The sequence below is a fragment of the Falco peregrinus genome, chromosome 10, assembly GCF_023634155.1.
Source record: "Falco peregrinus isolate bFalPer1 chromosome 10, bFalPer1.pri, whole genome shotgun sequence".
NCBI classification, from domain to species: Eukaryota; Metazoa; Chordata; class Aves; order Falconiformes; family Falconidae; genus Falco; species Falco peregrinus.
Window position 1 is genome coordinate 8,033,465 of NC_073730.1, and position 26,801 is coordinate 8,060,265.

Sequence of the window (26,801 nt, forward strand, 5' to 3'; positions counted from 1 at the left end):
TTCAACTCCTCTGCCTTAGATAGGTGGCTGTTTGCAGCACTGGCGCTCAAGTCATGGCAGAGGTAGTGGTGGGGCTGAGGGGGCTCAAACATGTCCCCTCCACCTCTGGCACGCACATGCCAGCCAGCAAGAATTTGGAAAGTTGTTCTTCATGGTGACATCCTAACCTCACTCGCCCCTCTCTTCTTTTCTCTCCAGGAAACATGCTTTAAACTGCCACAGGATGAAGCCAGCCCTTTTTAATGTCTTGTGTGAAATCAAAGAAAAAACAGGTAGGAAATCAGTGCTGTTGGTTCTGTGTTATTTTTCATTTTGCTCTTTGAGGGTTTTATACCACCAAGTTTGTGGCCCCCTCCCCCCCATAGCAGTATTTAAGTGGGGAGAAATAACTCGCTGGTATTTAATGCTTCTGGCTGTGGACTTGCACGATGCAGTTTGTGTCTGGAAGGGAAAATATTGTGGTTTAATTTCTATTGTATAGCCTCTTTTTATTTATTGCTTTTTCTGGGGACAAGAAAAAGATCAAAACCCTCACAATTTGTCTCTTGCTATAGTTTCTTCTTTAAGACATGGCACTGCTTTTTTTTTTATTATTATTAAATAAAATCTGAGTACAGAGTAGCGGGGGAAAAAACCCGACAAAATAAAATTGTGCAGTCAGATTGCTGTTACTGTTCAGGTAAACGTAAAGGTTTCTTAGTTGTGTGTTTTTTTTTTTTTTTTAAAAAAAAAGGGTTAAAATGCTCTTGTCTGCCAGTCATCCTGGCTAGCTCATGTAAGAGGGAGTTGTCAGTTGCCTTTAGTGAAAGCAATATATTAGATTGTTAGTTACTTTAGGGTACTGTTGTTTTATGGCATGGGGTGTTCTCAGGCTTCTAAAGAAGCTAATGGCATGAGAGCGTTGGTTCTGCCGTTTCCCACTTTCCAGACCTCCTACCATGTACTAACACACTTATAACACATCCCAGGGGGGCATTTAAATTTTAAAAGCAACAATTAAAAAATAGCAGTCATCAATCAAGGGTGATCTTAAACAACAGATGCTCAGGGAAGGGCATTTAACAACATGCACCACTTCTTTATGTATTTGTCAGAATCTCTTATTTTTAATTAAAAAAATGGGAGGAATGATGGAAATTTGGTGGGGCGGGGGTGTGTGTGTGTTCATCTCTGCTGTTGGTTTTCTGAGCCGACCAGAGTTGATCGGCGGGTTTTTCCATGCCGATCTAGCTGCCTTGTTTCAGCTTGCTGTGAAGTACTTGACTTCTTTCCCCCCCCTTCCTTTTACAACAAGGACTGTAACAGTCAGTAATTCATATCTGAGCCATATAAGCAAGGGCATGACATGAATGAAAGTGACAATAAATATGATTGCACACCTAGCTGATATACATTGATAGTTACACATAAAAGAGGAACAGCTTTCAGGAGCCTGAATCGCAAGTCTTATTTTTTTTCTTTCTTAAATATATATATAAAACCTCCTAGCGTGAGCAGCTGATTGAAAATACAATTACTTGACTCTTGCAATATATATAAGATGACTAAGGGGGACCTTTTGTTAAACGTTGTTTGTGCAGAGTGTAGCCCAGACAAAGCTCCTACTGATGGCATTCGGCTCTCTGAAGTCCTCACGGCTGCGTGGCTGGGTCTGACCTTTCCGAGGAGTCCTTTCTTATGGAGTTCCCATAATATTAAGCTAGTAGGTTCGGTATGGGAACCTCTGTACAGTTCATATGATGTAACGTGAGGGAGTCTGCCTGGAGGTGAATTTTATGGGTTTTATAGCGTTCCCCTGTGTGCCACCCTAAAAAAAGGAGACACGGAGTTCTTTTCTCTCTTCCCTCTTCTTTTGTGTTGCGTGAGCCAAAGAAAATGTTTGTCTGCCTTTTCTCCACATGTATTTGATGCTCCGTATGCTGCCTGTGCAGGGGTACTTTTTGGCAGGGTAACTGATGAATCCCACCTCAGCTTTTCTATTAATGCAGTCGCAAAGTTAGGGGACAGACTGGGAATCTGCTAGGACCAAACCTGATGGGAAATCCAGGTGACCTCAGGGATGCTCTGGGGTCCTGGTGAGCTGCGGAGGGTTGGGGAGCTGTACGTATCCCACAGTGGCTGGGTAGGATAATTGCTGGCTGCTGAGGAAAATCGAGAGGTGGTATAGGGCAAAGTGTGCTGCTGGAAATAAAGGATATTCAGGTGTGAACTGGGGTTGTCTTACACTTTTTTCTTTTATTTTTATTTTTTGCTGTTGTGCCTGGGTTACTTGGCCATGGAGGAGTTGTGTAGAGGTATCTGAAGAGGTTGAACTGAGATGACTTTTGGAGCATTGTTTATCTGCCCTTAATATATTTATGGTGAATTCTTTTACTTTGTAAATTCAAAGACCTCCTCCCCTCTCCCCCATCTGGGTCCCCAAAAGTCAGGGTTTGTAAAGAAGCAAGCAGCCAGATGGTTTGGTTTTGATTGTTTTTTTTTTTTAATTATTGCTTTGTGGGCCCAATGCTAGGAGGAAGTTAGTCTTGTTTTTTTCTGGGGCTGAGGGTACTGCCTGCTTCTGTTTGCTCGCTCCTTCCTTGTGGGCAGCGGTGTGAAAGTTGAGCCAGCTTCTCTCTTCCCACTTTCCATTTTGCTTCCCAGATTTTTGCATGTGTCGTGTTTGAAATCCTGGTGATTGTTTGTGGTCACTGGTGGGTGTTTGAAAGTGCGTGCGTACATCTTCCCCCCGGCGTTATGATGTGCAGAAATGTGCGTTCAGTTACCCCGCTGCCTGATTTAAGTGACTCCAGAGCCTTACGGAGACTTTACCACAGTCTCTCGCAACATTATGGCTAATATTTCATAGCGTTAACGTTGTCTTGAGCAAACCCAAAGTGTCCATAAAGTTTTTAGACAAAGAGGTCGTCTGTACTGGCTGAAGAGTTGCCTTTTGCGTTTGGGCTCTTCAGTTCTTTTAAAGCATTTATAAATACTTTAAGAAAAAAAAAATTACCAACAACCAACAAAACCTGGAAAAAAGCTCAGTGGGTTGTCTTTTGTCTGTGGCATGGAGATTGTTGCTTTTGGGGTGATGACTGTTTAAAAGTAACAAAAGTTAAGAGGTTTGCTCTGAGTGGGAGCATGTGAGGGGAGTGTGTGGAAATTGCCGCTGAAATATGTGTATAAGTTGTCGGCGTTCATTTGGTGTGTTTTCACTTGCTGTTGGTCGCTTTGTTGCGAAGGAAGGGGCAGGACTGCCTTCAAATGGCTGGCTGGCTTTTTGGAATAATAATTATGGAAATGGGAGGCATTGTTGTCCTAAATACAATTGATTCCTCTGTCAATAGGGATTGAAATCGGAAATTGTATTGCTGATTTATAAAAAGTTTGAAGGCAGGGGTAGGGACTCTGTCTTTACGGCCTCCCCCCTCTCTTGTGTTTTTTTCCTCTTTTTGGTATGTTGTGTTTTTTTTTTTTAAGCTGTTCTCTGCATGAGCTGAATAGCTAAGCAGAAGAATCAGGCAAGGCGTACGCAGACGTGGGGTCCTTGGATGGCAAACTGGAAAATATCTGCTGTCAAAATGCAGCAGCATCTATTTCAGCTATGAGCCTTTCCCAACTCCCATCTCGTTCGGCAGGGACCGGTGGGGAGAGGCTGAGCGCAGGATATATGACCATTTAATCTGATTCCTCCTCCTTAAGAGCTTTTCCCATCGTTTCACTTTCTCTGCTCTTTTGGGGGAGGTGAGGGCATCAGGCAAATTCTAGTTCTTAAAAAGACCCTGACTTTGTATTTCAAATCCCCTGATTTTATTTTTTTTTCCTTAACCCCCCTCACCCTTCTGTGTTGAAAGAATTTTAAGTTTAAAAGAAAAATGTACATGCCACCAACGGGGGGAATTTACGAAGTGGAATATTTATAGACAGCACTGATTAGCTGTGCAATTGTTGTTGAATAATGGGTTTGTGTGTGTGGTTTTTTTTTAATTTTAGAACATAATAGCTATATAAGGTGCCTCTTAGCTACCTTTCCCTGTGCATTATCTTCACCAAACTTAAATCAAATCAGATCTTTGAAGGAGGTAGGATTTTTTCCCCCCCTTCTTTTCTTCCTTAACACCCCTTTGTTCTCTCCAGCTCTGTGTTCAATTAACACCCCCATTGCAGAACTGTAGTCTTTTTTTTTTTAATGTCTGTTACTGTATTTCACTTCTGACACCTCCCTTATTATTCTTGCCTGCTATTTCTCTTTCATATAGCAATTACGATACGGGGTTTCTTTCTTTCTCCCTCCCTTCTCTCCCCCTGCTCCCAACTCAAGCCCCACCAAGAGCAGCATGGGGAGAAGAGAGGCAGCTGCAGTGCGTGCAGTGGTAGTGTTTTTGGGATATGGGGCAGAGCTGGAAGTGGGGTATGCTGTCAAGCCCAAGGCCCCTCGGATGGAGTTTTTCTCAGGGCTGAATGGGGCAGCTTGCTTTCCTCCCTCCCTCCCCCCTCCCCCCCGCCCCCCCCCCCCCCCCCCCCCCCCGTTTTCAGACCCTGCCTGCCTTGTTATCCTGCATTTCCACTGAGGTTTCTCAAGGTGCAGGGGAGAGTTAAAACATCCCGCTTTGAATTGCAGTGTAATTCTTGCACCTAAGAGGAGGCTTCATTCTGCTTCTGCAAAAGCTCATAATGAAAGTGCTGGTGCTCCAGCCCCAGAGCATCTGGGTCCCTGCTCTGCTCTTGGTGGGTCCACCCTTCACCCGGCTGCTCTCCCTCCGGCCCATCAAAGGGGAGGAAGCCTTTGCTTTGATATTTATTATTAATATTTTTTTTCTCCTCCAGTTGAGAGGCTTTGAAGGCAAAAGTGATGGTTCTCTCTCCCAGCTGGGCAGGCTGTCTGTAGGGGCATGGTCTGTGGGGTCCGTAGTGCTGCTGCCCTGGTGGGAAGTGAAACATTTTGGGAGAGGAGAGGGCTTCCTGCCGGCCAGCACTGCCCGAGGAAGCCTCTTGGCAGCTCACAAATTGCTTCCAGAAACCTGATGTCTTCAAGAGAAAGGAGGGAAGGGAACATGCAACGTGCTGGAAGATGGGGATGGTTTGGGAGGGAAAGCAGCCTCTGGGAGACCTTGGCTTGGTGGAGGGCTGTATCACTGCAGGAGGAGTGGCCACCTCTGGGGACTGGCTGGGAGGGATGGATACCAGTCACCCTGATGGGAAGGGGGATGTGCCCCAGTAGGGTCCTGGTGGCTGGAATGAGCAGCGTCTTCAAGGTTGGACCTGTGTCACTGCAGCGAGTTCTTTTTCTGGGCTTTCCTCTTCCAGCATGATGTTGTCCATCTGGGATACGCTTGGGATGGGTAGCTTTGGAGGAGCATGCTTGCAGGGAGATTTCTCTTTTTTTCCCTTTTAATTTTATATTTTCTTCCTCTCCCCTGGTAGCATGTGGTTGGAGCTCTTTGAACGGAGCAGGCTTAATTAGTTTAATCAAAATTGGCCTCCTGCAATCCTCCAGGGAAGGAGGTGGGAAGCACGGGGCGGCCAGCGGGCTCTTCCTCCCACCTCCTCCCCCTCAGCCCTGCCGGCAAAGCAGAGAAACCAGGCCCAGCTCTGGCACAGCCTCACCGCTCCTGAGGGACTCGCTACAATTCAGGAGTACAGGAAGAAACCTGTTTGGTTTTGTTTCCAGGCTTGGTTTTTTTGTGGGTGCCTGATGTCGAGCAAACTGCTGTGATTGCAGCAGACTGGGAAGATGCTCTCGGAGGGTCTTTTGGGTCCCGTTGCTCCCTGCCTCATCTGTTTGCTCCGGGGGGGTGGATGAGCTTGTCCCTTGTCCCTCAATCCCATGCTCCCCAGTCTCCCAGCCTTTGCTTGCACTAGCCTCCCCAGGTATTGGGTGGCAGTGGCTGTTGGATGCATGTGTCTGGGGAAGGAGGGTGCTGGGAAGGTGCTGTGCCGGCAGCTTGCTCTTCAGATGCTGCCTGCTGACAAGACGCAGAGGAGAAGGAATCTTTGTGTTCCATTAATGCACGCTGGAAAAATATCTGTTTTAACTAGATGCATACATAAATAACAGCTAACCAGAGCATCCTCTAACATGAACGTTAGGTGTCTTCCGCGCTGCCATGGGTTTCTGCCCAGTCCATCTCCCCTCGCCTCTGCACGGTCTTGGCAGCAGTCAGAGCGTGGGTGAGTGGGTGAGCTCAGGGAAAGAGATCTTTTTATTGGGTCTTGTAGCTCCAAACGAGAAACTCAGAAGGTCTTTCAGGCCTAAATTTCTCCAGGGGAAAATGGTTCAAGTTCCCTTATTTGAGACCTGCAAAGGGATTTCCCCCTCGGAGCGCTGACTGTCTGGGAGCAGGGCTTTTCTAAATGATCTCAAATGCTAGATTTATTCCTTTTAGCAGGCTCGCGCGCTGCGTGCTGGCCCTGGGTTTGAGGGCAGCGGCTGTAAACAAAACGCAGAGAAACTCTGAGACAATTTCATCATGGTTTCCCCCCCCCTCACCCTGATCACAAGGAAATTACTGCATGCAGCAGTTCTTTAGGGTAGTAGGGTGGTGGTTTAAACGTAAATGATTTTGTTTGCAGCAAGACACACCAGGCTATGCTGCTGTTGGTGCTTCTGCTGAATCAGAGCTGGGGATTCTGGCAGGGAAAAGGGAGGAATATGGGATTCCTCCTCTGCCTTTGGTTCAGCACCTCATTCCCCGGTTCCTCCTTTAATCCAGCAGCTGCTGCCTTCTCTGCTAATGAAGCTCTGCAAAGGGTTTCATGGTCTCTTGGAAATCTGTGGTGAAACATTTTACTACTGGGTTTTTTCCCCTTCCTGTGCTTGGAGTTGGGGTGCTTTGGGAGGCAGCAGAGCCCGTCCTATTTGCTTTGTGCACTAGAGGGGTGGTTTGCAGCAGGTGCAAAATGCCAGGTACCCAGTGGGAACAGGGGGTGAGTTTGTGTCTGAAGATGTGATATTTTCTTTTTTTCTACCTTTCTGATTTTTTTTTTTTCATTTATTTATTCAAGTCTTGCATTCTCATGGCAGTTTTCCTATACATACTGTGAGTTTCACCCTCCTGGTAACATGTGCTGTTCTTTGCTTTGTTTTGGGAGTTGCTGTGGGGGAGGTGGGCTGCACAGCCCTGGCTTCCATGGACCCCAGAGCAGGATGGCCTCTGCCAGGCTCCAAGCTTTTGGGCTCAAGCTTTGGGCTTTTCAGTGCCAGGCAGGGAGAAGTGATGCTTCTTTGTGCTGCAAGGATGTGTGCTGTACAGCGCCTAGCACAGGCAGGACTCGGTGCTGGGTTGGGGTTTGGAAGGAGGTAATGTGATTTACAGCAATGGATCTGGTTAATAATCTCCAGCAGCTTCTGTATACTCAGGGGCTGCTTGTATTCCCAGCCAGGTGTTTGCAGACCGGATCAATATGGCCCTATTTGCATGGGGCTGTCCATAATCTAATAAACCAGCCTCAATCTGCATCCTTTGCTTTCCCTAAACATCCATCTAGAGATGATCCCGGTCCAGTTGGACTGGTAAGTGTTCCCTGTGGTGAGAGAAGCTGTTTGTGAACAGTGCCTGGCCCCTGGACTGCCAGCCTAGTGTCATTTGTGGCACCCCAGTGCTGCCAGTGGGTACTGGGTGCCAAGGCTGTACCCTCCAACAGAGCCTGGGCTGTGCAAGCATCCCAGATTTTTGGGTGCACTGGCTGTTTGTAGTTGCTGCATGGTGCTTTGCAGACCATCACCTCCCCAGTATGCTCCAGAGGCATCGATGTCGGGGGTTTTTCCATGAAATCCCTCTTCTTGCCATGTCACCTTTGAGGAGCTTCTGCTGGGAACCCCGTTTGAAACCAATAACGATGGTTTTGCAGGCTGGGCGGTCGGCAGCTTCTGCTGAAAACTCTCTTGGAGGTGTTGCATCCCCTGGCAACTTAAATAGCACAAGGTGGCAGGCAGTATGGGGATAAATTACAGAAAGCTGTGACCTGAGGAGGCTGTGGGCTGAATACATTAAAGCGTGGTGTTGTCAGGCCAGCGGTGGGGCTGGGGAGGGACTTGGGTGATGCTGTTTCCCAGTGTTGGGGGATTGGTTGGGCTGGAAGTATTGGTTTGCAACTGTGTTGCTTAGAAAAAAATATAAAATAAAAAAATCCCTGAAGAATTAAATCTCTTGGCCTTGGGCTTGTGAGCCCTGCACCTGTATCTTTTTTTTTTTTTTTAATCTGGAACAGAAAGCCACCTTTACTGGTTCCTTTTCCTGGTGGCAAAGGCGTGGTGGCAGAAGAACCGGCAGCCCGATGGAGGGGATGGCTGCTGGGGGAAGCTGCCTCACCAGGCTGCTGTGCCCGCTGAGGAACGGTGTGCTGTCACTGCTTCTCGGTGTTTTGGGGAGGTCACCAGCACAGATAATAGAAATCCCCTCTGACACCTTGAGCAAGCAGCGTGTTGTCACAGTCCTCTCCCTGCCCAGCCTTTTATTTATAGGAGAAGCCTTACCCAAAATAGGTTTTTTGCTTGTCCTAACCTGATGGGGCTGTTTCTCACCCTCTTTTCCTTTTTTCTTTCTTTCCTTCTTTTTTTTTTTTTAAATATACTGATAAATTGAAAACCCTCAGAACAGCCAGTGCTGTGAGGAACCACTCTAATCTAAAATGATAACTTTGCCATTTTACTGCAGCCTTGGTGAAAAACGAGCGGAGCTGCCTGTGCAAGGGGGATCAGCCCGTCTAAATGCTGGTGGCTGGATTTTTGTTTCTCGCCTGAGTGCAAGCCCAGAAACTCAGTTCATCATTTCCATGTCCCATTTTCGGTTTCACAGGCAGCATTTTGCAACGCCACGTTTGGCCCAGCCTGGCTGGCCTGCCTGTCCTTGTTATCAGAAGAGGAAAATCGAGTTTCTCTCCTGGTTGGATAACATTTTCAAATTCCAGAGTGATGTCGATTAGCAGAATTAGCAGTGGCAGGTTAACTGGCAAAAATACTCTTCCAGTTGTGAAGTATTCGTTGCTGGTCGCTGATCCTTTCCCAACTCCAGCGGTCCTGATCCTGGACATGTTGTTGCAGCACAGGGATTTTTCTCTTAATTCAATGCGATTGTTTCCTTTGACATTTGATATTTACAAGGCTGGAGCCAAAATGAAAGTGAATCTGCCTGTAACTCTCCAAATGTGCCTTTCTAATTTCAACATTAATGTTTCAAAACCCAAGCTGCTGGTGGGTGTACCTTTGCTTGTTTACACACATTATTTTTTTTTCTCCTCCCCCCCATCCCCCCCCCCCGCAGTGATTTTCTCATGAAACACTAAGAATGGTACAGTAACTGCAGCCTCTGGATGGATCTGCCTCCTGCTTTAAGATTTGAAATTTGGCTTTTGGCTCTTAAGTCTCTTAATTTTAAAAGGTTGCAAGTATTTTAACTTAGTCTTCTTTTTTTGTATGCAAAATTATTATTGCAGTGGCACTATTTTAGTAATTTGCAGTAGTCCTATTGCAATAATTTGCAGTAATACGATTATTGCAATTCTCTAGTCAAAAGGCATGGTTCACAGGGTAAAAGGAATGAGTTGGAAGGAGTTGCAGCCATCAGCCCTGACTTCATAGCGCAGGATGTGGCCTCCCCTGTATGTTCGGTGAAGCTTGTGCTTTCCAGAAGGATTCTTGGTCTTGTGTAGGAAAGTTGGAGGCAGTGGGGCATGCTCCACCACAGCTGGCGAAGGTGGTGTTTTGAAGGGTTTATGACCCTTGTTTTGCAAGGGGTCACCTATTTATTTCTGATAGGAATTTGTGAAGCTTCTGGCTGCTGCGTTATGCTGTGCGTGTGCCTGCTGAGAGTGAGTGTGCCTGCCGCGGCCCTGCTCCCGGTGCAGTTGTGTGGCTTTGGGGAGCAGGTGGCAGGAATGGTGTTTTTGGTGAATGTATTATTACCCTGAAAGGTCCTGGCTGTTAGATCTGCTCAGCAGATGTGAGTGTTGATCGGTATTGGTGGTGGGGAGTTGCAATATACTTTGCTAATGGAGAAAAACCTGAAGAACAATTCCCTGATTTACGCTTTCGGCGATGTGAAATGAAGCGGTCTGAAGCGCTTTGCTCAGCAAGCTCTTAGCAGACCGCTTCTTCATCCCTCGTTCATGCAGATTTTTCCGAAGAGGCTCTTTCTCAGCTCTGTTGCTGGGTGAGCAGAGACAGCTGGGGGGCACGGACCCCTTAAATGCATCCGGATGCAGAAAGCATTGAGCATGGGAGCAGGGAGCGAGCAGCACCCGCTATAGCTCGCTCCAAAGCCCCGGTGCAATTCTGTCCCCATGTGGCTGAAAAGGTCATTTAGCGCAATAGCAAACATTTAATTTATTTTTTTGTGTGTGTGCTCCCTTAAATAGTCAAATTAGCATCCTTCCTCTGCTACAGGAGCTTCTGGAGGGGGCGTCCTGAGAAGGATTATCAGTAGGAGCGCCTGGGCCTGGGCTGTTCCTCTCCCGAAGGTCCCCGGCTGCTATTTGCACATCCTGGTGTCTGACTGCGGCTGGCATTTTCCCCCGTTCGGTGGAATTTACTTTCTGCCTGGTGAGGGCATTGGGTAACATTTGCACACCTGGGCTGCTTAAGCTGTGGAGGGGCTGGGGGGGTGCGGCGGAGAAGGTCAGGGGTCTCTGCTTTCCTTATGGGCAGGAGGAAGCAGGGAGAGCAGCTGATGGGTACTGTGTCCTCTACCTAGGCAGCAAGCAGGAGGGGGGAAATGATGCTACGTAGTGTGATGGTACCTGTGTCACCATCTGGACCCTGCTCTGATATTGGGTGGATGCAGGGTTGGCCCCGGCTGTGGAAAGCTCAGACTGTGCTCAGCTTCCTCTGGTGGTGGATGGACCAGTTGGGCAGTGGGTGCTTGGTTGGTTTGGGTTGTGGCAAAGGGGTTCTGTTTCCATTTGCGTAGGCTTGCAGTGTGTGCCTGGGAGGCATGCAGCCCTGCGGTGGGATTTCGCCTTAGAAATGGCTCTTCTGCATCCAGGTTTAGAACGCTATGGGGCCCTGACCTGTGGGCTCTTGGGAGTAAAACGACGCGTGCAGCAGTGCAGTGGCATGGCTGGAGGTTTAGGGAGACTATCCCAAGGGCAAACAGGGATTGTTTGCTGTGGAAAACCCACAAGCAATATGGAAGGAGATAAGACACAGCTAAGGGTGGTAGCAGGGGAAGTCCCCTTTCTTGCCATGCTCCTGAGGTAAGTGGCAAAGCCCACCGGGGTGAAAGGACAGATTATTTCCCTTTTTCTGCCATGTTTGGTTTAGGCCTTGGAAACATGCTTCGTCAAAGGCAGCATGCCTGACTAGGTGGGTGCTCAGGGGCTAACAACCCGGGGGCTGGGGCAGAAGTGGAGCGCTGGGAGGGCCGTGATGGCACGGTGCTTCCAGCCCGAACACCCGGCCGGGAGCTGCGGGCACGGCTGGTGGAGCATGCCGGCACTGTGTGCCGAGACACGCAGCTGCGGGCAAGGGCGGTGGATGAACCTGCTTCGTCGTACGTAGGCTGCGACTGAGAAAGGAGCTGCGCAATTAGGAGAGGTCCCTGCGGTTTGTGTTTGAAAGGAGCTCCATTAGGATAATTTTTAAGCTCCTGTTTAATCAGAGGGCTGTCGGCTAATGAAGAGGGAAACTGCTTGTGCAGTGGGACTTGGTTCATGCTGCGTCCCCTCTTCTCAGTCCCTTTGGCTTTTTTTTTTGTTTATTGCTCTTGCTTCACCCTTCAGGGATGCTGGTTCTGCTACCCAAGAGGTGGCCAGGCTCCCATCAGCACCCTTGGGTAGTGATGGTCTCCTCCCTTGGGCAGCTCTTTCCAAGGATCTTCTCAGCCCCTTACCCATTGCACATAGTCAGCAGCCAGCTGCCTTCCTCTTGCCACATCTCCTCCCACTGTGCAGACACTGGTGCTGGGTCTGACCCTGGTCAGTGACTGCCCTTGCAGGCTCCTGGGGGAAGCCTGTCCCTGTGGCTTTCTGGAGGGCTCTCTTAGGCTTGGTGAGGAGCATGGAGGAGACCTAAATGAAGAACAAATGAGAACCATTTAGAGACAAATAGGAATCAGATTTATGAAGCAGGCGAGACAGCCCTTTGGAAGGGGCAGAGGGGGGCTGTTTGCTTTAATCATTCTCCTTGCTTTTCAGGCAATAATAAAGCAGATTTGTTTTCTTTTACCTTTTCTTCCCCCAGCCTCTTCTCTTTCCCACTGTTCCTCTTTCTTGCTGTTCTCAAAACAGCCCTGGATCCAGCAGCACTAGCATCTCCTCCTTGAGCTCCTACCTTCTGCAAATGGGATTACTGGCCAATCCAGCCAACATCTTGTTCAGTTTTTTCCCCTTCTTCTGTCTGATTCTCCCTGTCAGGATCTTGTCACCTCAAGCCAGGCTGCCTTGCCTGGGCTGCCGAGGCTGAGTCCCTCCTGCTGCCAGAGGAACTTTTTGGACTTTCTGGAGTGAGTGGTGGAACAAACTCCTCCAGGTAGGCTGAGGTTTTCTCTAAGGAGTCTGTTTGTCCTTGCACGCTCTGTTGTGTGTTTTAGAGGTGGTCCCTACGGACTAGATGTGCTTGGAGGAGATCAAAGTTTCTCTGTTGGAGATCTTGGGCAGCATCTCCTAGATGCTTGAGTTGCCTCCTAACATTTGCTCCTCCAGGATGTGGTGGTGGCTGGTGACTACAAGGGAAGACCCTGTGTTCCTGGCCTCCACGAACAAGTTGTTTCCCTGCAGAAGTGTGCTTCCTTCCCCTTCCTCCTTCTTCTTGCCCTGGTCATTGTCTTGGTGCACAGCAGGGGGATCTTGGAATGGCTGGGACCATATGTAGCTGTGGGTCAATGGAGCAGAGCCTTTGATCCCTTCAGCACTTCCAGCAGTCCTCGTGGTGAGTAAGTAAGCATCTTCCCAGGCAGAGAGGCCAGGCTGGAGCTGGGATTAGCAGTTCCTGTGAGCACCTCTGCAGCTCTGTCTCCTGCACTGGGCACCATGCAAAGGATGAAGTTTCTCCCACCTTGAAGGGCAGCATGTGCCCTGCCTGCTGCTGTGTGCCTAGTCAGGGAGGTCTTGCCAGTGCCTTCTGCAGCTGGGCTGCTGCAGCCTGCAGGTCTGTTGTGGTGGTGTCCCAGGCAGAGCTTTCTCATGCAGAGTTGTTTTTCTGTTTACTGGTGGCTAGTAGAGAGACAAGGGATCTGAGGTAACCTCCGGCGTGTTCTGGTGGATTGCTTTCAGGTGCTCCTCCTGGGTTTTGCAACCCACTTAATCTCTTCTATGTAGGATTCCACATCCTGGAAAGTAAGTGCAGCCACTCTGCTGGGGTGTGCTGGGAAGGCTGGTGGTGAACAGACTTCAGTACCTTTGGATTTCCAGCTCCAGACCCCACGGATGTCCAACTACTCATGGCTCAGGCAGAGACTTTCAAGGTGACAGAGCCAGAACTGTATTCCCAGCCAGCCTGTGGGGCTGTTGGACCCCTCCTGTGTTGAGTGGGTGATGCTGGTGCAGTGTGGTGGGGTGATTTCTCTGGGCACCCTTCACCTCCAGTGCTCAGCAGCTCTCTTGTGAACGCTGCAGAACTGCACGTACAATTGCAATCAGTCCTCCTGTGTGGCTTGGCACATCTTGCGTGTAGGCTTTGCTGATAATCCTCGATGGAGGTTGTATCTGATCCCAGTGTGGGCATCTTAGCTGCTTGGCAAAAGCCATTCAGAAGAAAGTTTGTGATGACTTTGGTGCCCAGGAGACTTTGATGCCCAGGAGGAGGAAGGCTACCACAGGGCTTTCCAGTTGCAAACTGGTTTAGCTTTGCACTGAAAAGCGGAGTGAAGCAAAGGAGCTGAGCGTTCTCTGTGGTGGCTTTTCCAGGTCAGCATGAGGGAAATTGCCTCCCTTGCAGTGCAGGGTGAGCCTCCTCCCTTGTTCAGCACAGCAGAAATCATGGCTGTAAACCTTTGCCCTGGTATGTAACCATACAGTGGACAGTCGTCTCCCCAGCTCATGGGGTTGGTGCCAGGGGAGCACATGGGTGCTTTGGCACCCTGGCTGTGGATACATCCCAAAGCTTCCTGTCCTGCACTGTATTTCATCTTCCCGTGATTCCAGAGAGGTCTGTGCATAAGTTGCTGTCAGCAAGCTTCCCTTTAACCGTGCCATGGTGGGGCTTTTTTAAAAAAAATATTATTTTATTAGGAAATTCCCATTTGGTTGCTTTAAAAAGCAAGCCCTTGTGGCTGGCCCCTGGCCCGCCGCTAACAGATTTGTTTGAGAAAAGGCTGCGTTGGCATCCTGCTTTATTGAACATGCCTCCTGGGAAGGCGGTTTGAATATCCTTCTGTCTCCTCCGAGCAGGGAGCTCTCAGGACTGCCTGCCGCCATGGGGATGGGGAATGCTCTTCTCTCCCTTTCCCTCCCACCCCTTTCCCTTGTTCAAGCCGCCCCCGTTTTTTGTTTTTTTTTTTTTTTTTTTTTGAAGAGAGAGAGTGCTATGCACCGTGCGTCCTGCTCCATGCGGCTTTTCTCTTTCCCCACGGAGTTCATCCAAAGTTCGTATCCAGACGATGAACAAAGTAGCTCAGACCTTTTCCTGACTCCTCACCCTTTGTCCTCATCACTTAGTGACAGACAGGAATCAAATGCCGCAGACAGGCTGACGGGACAGGGCTGTGTGAAAGTCCTTGGAGGAGGAGGAACGGAGCAGTGCTGGGTACATGGGGGTCTCATCTTTAAACTCTTCTTCCCCTCCCTGGATAAAGAGCAGAGCTGCTTTTACTTTGAACAGCAGAGGGGAGGTACAACATGATTGTTGGTTGGCTTTTTTTTTTTTTTGGCAGAAACCAGATAAATGTTTAGTGACAATAAATGTTGGGAAGAAGGACCGGATGGAGTTAGCCTCAGTGTTTAGCACTGGGTGTGCCTCCCGTCGGGAGCACGGGAAGGAAGGGGCTACAGGCCCGCATGGATCAGAGGGGTGGAGGCTGCTGGTCTGCCTGCATCACCTCTCTGCTGGAACAGGAGGCTTCCCTGTGGGGAAAAGGGGGTGCGTGGTCCTGGTCCCCATCTGTTTCTAAAGGCTGAATTTCCCTGGCTTGGTCTTCCGTCTCACCGAGAAAGGTGACCTGGTCTGGTCTTGGTCTTCTATCTCACCCAGCTTCAGGGCTCCCCTCTGGGTGGTGAGGGTACCCCACCAAGGGTGCAGGGGAGTGGGGTTCAATGTTGGAGGCCTCCCTGCAGGCTGGTGTAGCTGGGCAGTTGTCTGGGTTGGGCTTCTCACTGCTACCAAAAGCTGGGAAGTGGCTCTTTCCTGAGCTGGCATTTGGGCTGCTCAGGAGACTTGGTTCAGCCTGTCAGGAAGGGAGAGGAGCAATTTAGCTTGTTTGTTCGTTAGCACTTGTCTAACTCATTCAGCTGTCAGAATTGGGATGACTCCTGATGGGTATTTATCCCTCTTCCAGATGTCCTCCCCACTGTTCACCTTCTTTCTTTTTTTTAATGAAAAATAATGACAACTGGAATGTCTGGTAGTCCCAGATGAGGAAGGGATGGCAGCACCTCATGGCAGAGATTTTTGGGGGGCTTTTATGGAAGCTAGATTGGCTGTAGTGCCAATTTTGGCAGAGGCTGTGGAGGGTAAGGTTCTCAAGTCTCCAGAGAGAGGAGGTCTCCATGAAATCTATGGTGACCCTTGGCTCAGGGCTGCTCCCCAAGAGGTGATCCCGCAGAGATGTGCAGGGCCAGAGCTTTGTTTCAGTCCTAGATCTTCTCGTGAGGCACAGAGTGCCTCATGTCTGTCTCCGGAAAGCGAGGACCTTTCCCGTGGTCTCCTAAGGGCATCGTGCTGGTACAGGCAAGTGGCTGCAGCCTCCCATAGTGTGTTACCTGTTTTAAGCCCCTGAAGCAAGCTCCAGGGAAGTGGTGCAAGGCAGGGCTGGGGGCTTTGCCTGCTTGGAGCCACCCTGTTGGCAGGGAGATATGAATGTCCCTTGTGTAGACCAGCTCTGTGCCTGGCTGTTGAGGCACAGGTGTGCAATTGGATAGGGAGGAGAAACACTGCTGCCAGGTAAAGACTTTCAAAGGAGCATTTACATTTGGTCCTTAAATCCTGGGAAGTGCCCAGGAGGCTGTGGTTGAGAGGCAGATCTCCTGGCTTCAGTTTGCATGTGGAGAGAGTCTGCTCATGGTTTAAACAAAGCAAGAGCAATGTGGTCTGCTCTGCTGGTAGAGGAGAAACCAAATTGCTCAGTGAGTCCTAGGACTGAGCAGGGAGCTGGGGTGACCAGGTCACCCCAAGGCAGGTTGAGTCCCTGTCCCCTGCCCTGGCTGCAGCATGCCACGTAGCTCTGGCCACTCTCATCAAGACCTGCTGGCTTGCATGGGGTCATCTCGGAGGCAGCAGGAAGGGGTTGGGGAGGTCCAGGTTTTGCGCTCTTTTGTTAGGTGATTTTGCAGAGCTTGCTGATCTGGGCCCTGGCCAGCTTGTCTGACTCACAGGAATCATCTCACGAGTCTCCTACACCCTTCATTACCTGATCCAAGTGCTTCCTGGCGTGTCTGCTCTCACTGCTGTGCCATCGCAGAGCAGCAGCCGTGAAGGGAACTGTGCATTTGTGCAGCTTGTGTCCACTGCAGGCTGCTGCAGCGTGTGGTGCTGGAAGGGACACCAGAGCCTGGGTCTCCCCATCACCCTTTGCAGTGCACACCCCCATTGCTAGTGACCATCTTTCCTGACCCCGCAGATGGTCTCTAAATGTCTTCAGTGGCATTTGTTCTGCTTGAGAGGCAAAATAAAGATCTTGCTTGTTAAGAGGGGCAAGCTTGGTGGCTTTGTTTTCTCCCTGTCCCCTGTGCTGTGTTGCTGGTAGCAGCAGTACTGAGTGCTGTCGGAGGTGGTTGGGGGGGGAAGGGGGTGTCCACTCGCCTCTCACTTGGTTGCTGTAGGGCTGCTGTGTCTCTGTTCATAAATGCAACAGGTCTGACCTGGAGGAGGATTGTGGCAGCGAGAAAGACCTTTTACTATCCACAGGCTCCTTCCAGCACACTCTGTCCCTGGTAAATGCAGTGGGTCAGCAGGAGGTGACCAGAGGTGAGTCCAAACTCTGTGCGCTGATGCTGCAAACTCTGAGGTCCTTTTTGGGCAAAGGCAGGTGTGAGACACGCTTGGAAATTCCCTGGATTGCAAGCTGGGAAGTCTACTAGAGTGCCTGGGTTGCCAGTTGTGCTGTGATTTTTTTTTTTTTTTTTTTTTTTTGCGTGCAGCTTTACCTCCTCACCCCTGCAGGGAAGCGGCTGGGGCATGTTCCCATCTGCACCTTGTACCCCTGCGAGGTGCTTAGTTTGGCAAAGGGCTGCTGTTGCATCATGTTGGGCTGTGCCCAGTGAGTGCAGGGGGGGAGGTCCCCATGCTTGTGGCAGGAACTTTTGCTCAGGAATAGTTTGATATTGTGGCTCCTCTGGGGGCTCGAGGAGGTTTGTGGCTTGTTTCCATCTATCACACGTGAATTTCTTTCTCGTAGGTCCTGATGACTTGTAAGATTTGGGGTGTTTGATGGCTTTCTGGCCTGTGGCTGCCAAGCTATGAGTGGTGATCTGCATGCAAGTGGCTTGCAACTGTATTAAGTTTGCAGGTACCTCGTAGGGAGCTCAAGAGAACAGGAAGGTGCTGGTTTGGTACAATCCGGGACTTGCATCCCCAGTGCAAACCTCTCCTGTGGACTGGGTGCCTGCGGACAGCCTGGCTTGGTACAATGGCAGGGAGGTGTTTTTGGGCTCAGCTGAGTGATACCTGGGTGGCTCCTTGTGTGATGGGGAGCTGTCAAGGTACCTCACCTGGCTGGTTCCCCCACAAAGAGAGGAGTCCTGGGTGCCCCTGGTTCCCGAGGAGTGGGAGCAGGCTTGCGCAGGACTGGGGGCTGGGGAAGGAGTGCTTTTTCCCTCTTGCATAAGGGTTAAGCCAGCAGTGGGGTGCACTCCTCTGGGACAGTGGGTGAGGTTTGGGTCTCCCCTAGCCTGAGCCTCCCACTTGTGGGGCCTCTGTGCAGCCCGTTTCTAAAATGGGAAGGTGGTGTCCTGAAAACGCCCCCCAGGTGACTTAGGTACTGACTTTTTACCACCTTTTCAGCAGAGCTGGAGTCCCAGAGCTGGTAAAAATCAGCCATTTGCTTGCAGTTGTGGGTTCCCCCCGTGGCTGGAGCCTGTGTGCATGCGTCTCCCCCCCCCCCCCCCCCCCCCCCATCAGAAGGGATTTGGGGTGCGTGGGAGCATTGCAGTCTGCCTTGATATGTTCGCTGTTGTGCAGCCCAGCCTGGTTGAGTGCGACAGTGCCGGAGCCATCTCCCCCTACCCCTGCTCGCCGCCTCCACGGCGGTGCCTTTGTCAGCCGGCCAGAAACCCGCAGCGCTGCAGCCAGCCTCCCTGAAGTGCCAGCGATGCGGCGTTTGGGTCCTGGCCCCCCTCCCTGCCTCTGCCCCAGCATTTATCAGCAACCTCCCTTCCCTCCCAGCCGCCAAATTCTTTCTCCGTGCCGTCATCCTCCGGCCAGAAGCCGCCCCGTCCCTGCTCTCCCTCCCTCCCTCCCTCTGAAACCAGCCCAGAACTGCTGGGCAAACATTTCGCCTGTTGTTATTACAGTATTCCCATCTGCATACTTAGTCATAAACCCCTTTTAATTCCAGCCTTTTTCTGGGGCGGGGTTAAGAGTTCAAACCCATCATTTTTCTTTTGGGGCTGGAGGCTTACAAAAGCAGCCTGCAGCGAGATTGTTCGTGAAGATGGGGCCGAGAGCGAGTTTAGGGGGAGGGAAAGGGGAAGAGGGTGGTGGGGAAGAGGGGCTGCATACAGAGGTGCTGGCTGTGCGGCCCCCCCCTCGCCAGGGAAGGCTTTGGATGAGGTTTGTGGGGGGGGTACTCTCCACCAGCCCCCCGCCTCCTTTCCCCTTACTGCAGCTTGCTGGGAACCCAGAAGTGGATGGGGCTGGCCCCTTCATGGGGAGACATCGAGTCAAGTCGTGCTGCTTCTGATCTTGCCTCGTTTTCTGGAGTCTTTGGATAATAGAGTGCCGAAAGCCAGAGAGGAGCGTTCCCAAATACGCATGGAGGGGAGCAGCCCTGGCTCTGTGGGCTAGCCCCTCCAGCAGAGCCCCCCCTCCCAGCACAACATGGTGCTGCTGATGCTTTAGTGGTGCTACTTGGCTCCCTTTGCCCAGCTCACCACATCCTTACTTTAAAAGGCTGTCCCTTCCTCGCCTGAGGTGCTGAGTGTCCTGCTCCAGGAGCACTGGTGGTCCCTGCTCAGGCATTTCTAGGGCTGGATGAGCCTGGATATCTCTGCATTTCTCCTAAAAAATAAAAATTGGGGTCCGTGGCTTGTGAGCTTACCTGCTGTAGTAGATGGCTCTAACAACTCTTCCCTCCTCCCTTTTGGAGCCCGGCTGCCTTTAATTCCCTCTGTGGCAGGAGTTTCCAGATGCTGGCAGTTCCTGCCAGCTCAATGCCGCCCTATCGTGAGGTCTTCCCGCCCTTTGTCTGCTTTTTTGTGACCTGGGTGGTCATCGGAGGGGAGGCAGAGGGTTCCTTAGGGCAGTGCTTAATTCCAGTGCAAGGTTTGGTGCTTGCATCCTTCCAGTACTGCTGCTGCAGAGCCTCTGGACCAGGTGCTGACCTGGGGCCGGTGGGAGATGCTCCTTCCTCCCTCTCACCCATTGTGGATGCCACACCACATCCCTGTGGGATGGGGTACTGACCAGTTGTTGCTTATGGGCTTGAGAGGCATTGGCTTCTTCTTCATGTGTTCAGGCAAGATGAGGTCTTATTTTCCCCCTTCCAAATTAAAAGGTCTTGAGTAGGAAAAGAAATAATAATAATATGTATTTGGGTTGACAGAAACATTGTACAAATTTGTGCAGCTCAGTTTCCCAGCGTCTTTCAGTAAAGAAGCCTCTCTTGCTTTGCTTTTGGGAAGCATAAAAAAGGTGGAAACATCTCATATTTACATTTTTGAAATTAAGCCTTTGCCTTTTTTATTAAAAGTATTTCTCTGAAATATGATTTCAGTTTTATATTACCTTAATGACAAATCCAGCTGAAGTGATGCTGTTTAAAGAGGAAAAAAAGTCCTGAAAGAACAGGTATTTGGGCAATTCTGTTTGAAAGTTACTTAAAGGCAGGAACGGCAAAGCAAAGTTTGTAGGAACAACCTCTGCTTCTCCTCTCTGCATATCCCACCATTCGATCTGTGGTTGTTGCCCCATATGGACTGTGTGATGGCTTATTATATGTAGTTCCCCCCCCTCCCTGGTCATCTTAGATGCATGGACTGAGGGTTTTGTGGTGCTATGGATATTGAACAGCCACAGGACAATCTGAACAACATGCTCTATTTTTAGCAGATCAGGTAGAGGCTTTCTTAGAAAAGCTTGCCCCAGTGTAGGTGAGCACTATGATCTTGCAGCTGTATCCAGGTGGGTGAAGTTGCAAGTCTCTCCCAGGCAGGATGAGTGGTCTGAATTTTCATCTAAATTAGCTTTATTGCTTGATCCTCTGAGTTGCCCTGAGAGCTGCACTTCTTGGTGGAGAGGTTTTTCTTTGTTCTCCCCCCCAGTGTCAGTGCTGGATGGTTATTAAACTGCTGTAGAGGGAAAGGAGCTTGTCACACGAGAAAGTTGAGTTTAGTCCCCAGTAATCTCAGAGGCATTCATCTTTCTGGCCTGAACAGTTTGGTCTCTTGATGTGATAAGAGCCAGCATGCGTTAGACTTGTGCTTTTTGCAAGTGCAAGGGTGGAAGGGGAAAGGCCCTACCATGAGCAAAGTGGCTTGTGAGCCTTTCCACAAGCTTCTGCTGTGGGGAGCAGGAGGGGGAGCGGGTGGAGCTGGTGGGCTGCAACAGCTTTTTCCAGCTGCAAGCATGCCTGGGATTGTGCACTGGGAGCACGGAGCTCTGCCTACCTGTCCTCTGCGTGCTTGGCAAGCCGTGGCTTGCAAGGCACGGCGGGTCCTGCATGCAGGCAGCGGTGCTTGCTGCATCCTCCCCCTCCTGCTTTGGAGGGCAGCTGCGTGCTTCTTTTGCCTTTCTTTCAGGGGTGCTGCTCAGCTTTGTAAAGCTGGGTGCTGCTCTTCCCCCCTGCTGCCTGGGGTTTTGGGAAGTTTTCCTCTTCTTTGATCAGAGGCAGCAGGTGCTTTGCTGAGCTGCGCTGGCTGTTCGCAGATGCCCGAGCAGAGGCTTTGCAAGGTGTGTGTAGTGTTCATTAGACCTGTTTAGCAGGAAGCTTACATCTTGAAAAAGGGCTGGCTGGTCTGCCTGGTGTGGGGCAGGAGAGCAGGCTCAGCCGTTGTGCGGGAGCCAGAAGAGGTGTAGGTTTGGTTTCTGGCCACGACACATTGTTGAGTGATGCTGGTCAGGTCACTCTGCTTCCTTGCTGGCCTGCCCACGCAGCAGGGACATCTGTATCTGCAGATCTTATGGCTCCAATCGATTCCAGCAGCTCGGGTTGTTGCAGAGAAGGGAGCCTGCCCATTGGCTTCTGCCTGCACCCTTGTGTTGTGCAGCTGGGGTCTGACTGGGTGATACACGTTTACTGGCAGGCACTGGGTGGGATACTGGGTGGGAGAGGAGCATGGGGAGTTAGTTTTGAGTTTCGGCTGGGGAGCACAGACTGCTGATCTCGGGGGCGTTTGTAACCTTTCCCCACTTTCACATCTCCATCCTCAAGGTAGAGGCATCCTGGGGATTTGGGTGTTTGCCTGCGTTGCTCAGCCAGGGTGCCAGGGCTGTGCATTGCAACACTACCTCCTACCTCCGCACAAGAGCAGCCTCCAGCAGGAGAGATGGTGTGGGGAAAGGCACCGGGGTTATGTAACCTGTGGCAGAAGATTTCATTAAGTCAGCATGAATTTTGTGCTGTCTGTGTGTGCAGTTTCCCATTCTTCTGTAAGCAGGGGCCTTCCTGCCCCAGGAGTTGAAAATGTGGAATATGCATGCTCCTCCTCTTCCTGTCTCCCTTTTTATTTTTTGTGTTGAAAACAAGAGGGCTTGTGAGATTGCTCACCTGCTCCTTTTGCCTTTCTGCTGCCCGATGCCTTGATTACAGCTGGTGAAACGGTGTGCCAGTAAATCTTGGGAGAGGTTGTCCCTGTCGCATGCCAGCCCCGGGACAGGAGACACACCATCCCTGCTCCCTCCCAACCGCCAACGCATTTCCATCGCTGCTCCTTCAAGCTCTCTCCCTCTATTCTTAACATGCTGCTTGTGTAATTGTTGGCTGTTTGTCTGCTAATGATTATAAATTAGTGGCCGAGTGTATAAAAAGTTAATGAAGTTCTGTCGGTGGAACCATTATGCCTTCCCAGGCTGGCACGTACAGGTCGGCCGAGGCGGTAAGAAAAGCCAGACACGAGTCCGGCCGTTCAGCAGATCAGGTTTCAGCTCGCTTGCTCTTTCCTGCTTTGTTTTTTCTTGCTGGATGGAGCCAAAGTTGAGCGCTGGGAATGCCAAAAGGTGGCAGGTGAGATTTTTCTCTGCTACGGAGTGCAAAATCACCAAAATGCTTGCGTGCCCCCTACCCCCCACCACTTACAGCTCTCATTCTTGTTCTACTGTACCAAGGGCACATCCTGTACTTACCCCCCTCCTGGGTATTTTGGGAACTCCCTGAACCCCTCAGTTCTGGTCTGTAGCAGCTTTTCTTATATACCTGGGCTTCTTGTGTGGAAACCAAACATCTCAGACCCCTTCAGCTTCTGCCACGTTGCCTCTTGTGCATCTGACTGACGTAGCAAGAACAGCTTCTTCCATTGCAGTGCTCGTGGGCAGGGTGTAGGAAGGGTGTTGGAGGAGACAGTATGATCCTACAGGTATAAATCTACCCACTATAAACCTCCCATGTCCTTATTTTTTATCCCCTCCCCCCCCCTCCTCATTTCTTAGAACTTGGCAGGGTTTTAACTGTGTGCTCTGGTGTTTCTCCAGGTGGAGGCAAGTTTGGTGTAGGGCTTGCTAAAATGAGCAGAGTGGCTCAGGAAAAAAAAAACCCAAACCAGAAGTGATGGAGAAAAAAGGTGTCCTCGCTGTGACTGCAAGTGAGATTTTGGAGGTGCCTCTCAGGCTCTGGCACCCCTTCTCTCTGGAGAAGCTGTGGAAACTTGGCAGTGGGGCTGTCTTGTGTCATCCTCATGAAAATTCAGTCGAATTGGGAGCAGATACCCGTCTGCTCGGCAGGTCTCGGAGGAGCCTGCGTGACGTCTTGGCAGCCAGACCCTGAGAGTGGCTGCCGGCCCTGTGGTCCTACAGGCTGGACGTCCCCTCTGGCCCTTCCTCAGTGGAGACTTTTCCTGGGCAGCAGCTGCCATGAAGCAGGAATGGGAGAAAAACATGTCTCATGGAGCTTGTGGGATAGGGGGCAAGGTCTGCAGGATCAGAGATCCTGTGGGACCCTGCAGCCAGTGCCTGGTTTGGGATGACCCGTGGCCTGTCCGTGCTGTGCGGTGCTTGAGTGCCTCAGAGAAGGTGCCATCTTTCCCCTCAGACTCAGACTTTTCCCAGATGGGATTATCTGTACTCTCGTGGTGCTTTTCCTGAGTTTAAGGGTGTGAACACTAGTCTCCTGGCCTCCTTCCAGGCTGAACAATTGCTTTCAGCATCCCTTACTTTTCTCCTCTGCTGCTGGGTTATGCTCAGCAGGGCTTCTTCCCGGGGCTGGGGGGCTCCCTTCTCCCAGGAAGGTACTTACAAGGGTGCTGGGAAGATGGCAGGGGGAGCATGAGCCTTGCTGGACCTCTGGGTGGTGTTTCAGGGTGGGCTGAAGCTGGCAGCCAACTTGCCTGTCTGGATAGCCGGCGTGGGGTGGGGGGGGTGGGGGGGGGCGGTGAGGCAGGCTGCTTGAAGACAGCGGGAGCCTTCCCTTTGATTTGGCTGAGGCTCAAATCATCCCCTGGATTTTGGGAAGGGCTCAGTGAACCTCCGCGTCCAGCTGCCAGCGTGGGGATTAACGCCGGGAAGTGTGGGTGAAAGCTGGAGTGGAGAGCGCTGTGGTGGGGGCCTGGTGGCCTTGGGCACGTGGTGGGGATTACGGGCAGACGTCCTCCCCGCTGCCTGCAGCCGCGGTGCTGGCCATGCATTTGAGGATGGGATGGGGGGTTTGGGGGTCTGTGCCTCCCTCCCACAGCAGAGGACACCCCGCTGCCATGGGCGAGGGAGGAGGGGACCTGCGGATCTCTGGTTTCAGGTGCAAACCACTCGCCAAGGACCCCGCAGAGGAGACGACAGCCGCTGTGCTGCTCACCGCCGGGGACCTGCCCTGCCTGAGCTGCTGGCGGTGAGGAGGGGGAGGCCGAGGAAGGGCCCCCAGCCCCTGCTCTGGAGGCTGGTGCCTGCCTCTGCCCTGGGGCTGGTTTTCGGGGGTGCAGGCATGCCAGGAATTTGTAAGGAATTAGGGGGCGGGCGGGAAGAGCGGGAAGACTCCTGCAACACGAACCATCTGGCCTCCTTGGTCTCCCTGCGCAGCAGTGTCTGGGATAAAGGAACTGATCGAAAACAGACATTGTTTGAGACAATAAAACCGTATTACACGTTAATGAGAAAATACATTTGAGAGCTGAGGGCCTGGGGCAAGCTGGGTGTTCTCCTCCCTCGACCCGCGCGTGGCCTGGTGCGGTGCTGCCCGCGGGCGGTGGCAGCTGCTTTTCCCTCTGCTGTGGGTTTGCTCAGCAAGCCGGGGTGCTGCCGGTGAGCACAGTTTGAGCAAGGCATGCTTTGCTGGGGTGCGTGCCTCTCTTCCCCCGTCTTCGGCAGAGGAAGGCATGATCCTAGTAGGGAGGCAGAAAGCAACCCTGCTCTGCTCGGTCTATGCTCCAGGCGACTCGTTCCATTTGCACCCCCTCCAATTCCCACTTGCGCACTCAGCCTAGGAGCTTGTGCAGCTCCTCTCTCCCAGTAAATAAAAGTGGACTAGGGTCTGTTCCCTGGCAGTGAGGCGAGCGGCACAGCCTGCCTCCCCTCTCTGGCACAACGCTCCCTGAGCAGCCACAGGAGAGCCACACAGCCTGTGCTCAGCCCTGTGAATTCGTAGCCTTGAGGACCCTAAGGCAGTGCATTGCTGGCGCTGGTTATCGGCCCCTGCGGGCCCTGTTCTCCTTGCCTCTCTTCACTGGCTCATGCGTGTCCCCATATGATGGGCCTCTGCTCTGGCAGGGCGTGTGGGTTTGCTTGGGTGGCCATGGCTTGGCAGAGCCTCTGCTGGCTCCCCGCCTTACTGTTCGGGTCCTGTCCTTCCCCTGTTTCTCCTTCCTGGAGCTGGGTGTGGGTGTCCATGCGTCCTGTGCTCCACATCCTCCTCTGCTTCTTCCTGCGAGGGAGTCTGGTACCCTTGGGAAGAAAGCCAGGATGGATCCTGAGCTGGAGGACACTGTTGACTCATCCAGGCTTAAAAGCCAGGCTTTGGTGACCCTGTGGCTGGGCTCTCGGGCTTCCTGGCGTGCTGTTTTTTTTCTACGGGGCTGACCTTTGCAAAGGGACCTGGGGGAGAAGGTAGCCCTGGATCCTAGTAATGGCAGAAGTTTCGAAGGTGAGGATGGGGAAGCAAAGGGGCTGTGGGGGGTGAGAGTGCGTCTGGAGTCTGTACCTCCCAGCCTAACGTTTTCAGAGATCTTTCTTCACCTCAGGCAGCAGTGGGGAGCTGACGGTCCACGACAAAGGCCCCTTTTCTTCTCCAGGCTGATGTTTTCATAGTGTTGTGTTACATCCCCCTTGCTTTGGGGGCGGGCGGGAAGGGGGCATTGATAGAACCTGACACAGCTTACATGATGTAATGTTATTTTTTCGGTACCGAAACGAGGCAATTTTTCACTTGAGGTCAGTAGAATTTATGTTGAGTCCTGCTGAAGGGAGGGAGCCTGGGCTGGGTGGGGGTCTCCAACCCAATCCTATGCACCCTGGTACCCCCTCCAGCCCTGCCACAAACACTGCTGCCTGTGCAGAGGTAACAAGCACATCACCCCCAGACCTTTCCCCACTCCCCCTACCCCTTGCCTCGTGCCTGAACAGAAATATTTTAATTAAAACAGATTCTGTCAGGAGCATGGAGCCAGGGAAGCCCGCTGCAGACCCGGGGCTTTCAATGCTCAGGCCCTCAACATCTGTTTCCTATTGAAAGTTCTTTGGAAAGGAGAGCTGGCCCCTCCTCCCATCCCCAATTTCAGTCCCTTTGGAGACCAACGTGCAGCCCGGCTTTCCAGGGTTTTGTCCCCTTCCCAGCCTCCCCCCAGCCCAGCCTAGCTTAAGTTTTGCTCAAATGAAAATAAACAAATGGAGTTGATTGCTGGCAGCAGGGAGGCTCATGTCTTCCTGCATCAGTGAGGCTTTATTGACATGATCCCACTCTAGTGCAGCTGGGGGGTGAGGATGGGGTCGCCACACTTGCCCAGCAAGGAGGGCAGAAAACCAGTAGGCTTGCTGCTGGGGGAGCTGCAAAAGTAGGATTTGGTGGTGGTGATGTGCATGGGAAAAGGTGTTTGTATCCTATAAAGCAGAGCTCTGCTTGTTCCTCTGGCTGGGAGCAAGTGATGCCAACAGTGTGAGCCCTTTTGCTTGTTGGTGACGGGACTGTCCCGAGTCACAGTTTGTATCTTAGCCATTAACATCTGTTCTGCTTTCTGTTGTGCTCTTTCTAGCCAAGAAGATCCAAGGCATGGGGAGCTCTGTGTTGCCTTGGGCAGCTGCAGTCTGGGTGGGAGGATGTTTGGAAAAACCATCACAAGGTGGTTAGTTGTGGGCCCTGTTGGGATGAGGTCTCCTGTTCCACAGGAGCACCACTGTGGTTTTCCAGCAATGCGCCAATTTGTTAAAAATATTGGTATTT

General features: G+C 51.4%; 1 protein-coding gene across 2 annotated transcripts in view; it reads left to right on the forward strand.

Annotated features, from left to right (window-relative positions):
- Positions 1 to 26,801, forward strand: part of PBX1 (PBX homeobox 1) — a 133,855-nt gene that overhangs the window by 3,301 nt on the left and 103,753 nt on the right. For both annotated transcript variants that reach the window (XM_027792166.2, XM_027792167.2), the window contains exon 2: positions 199 to 272. In XM_027792166.2, the coding sequence (XP_027647967.2) occupies positions 199 to 272 (74 nt within the window). The remainder of the gene's footprint in view (positions 1 to 198; positions 273 to 26,801) is intronic.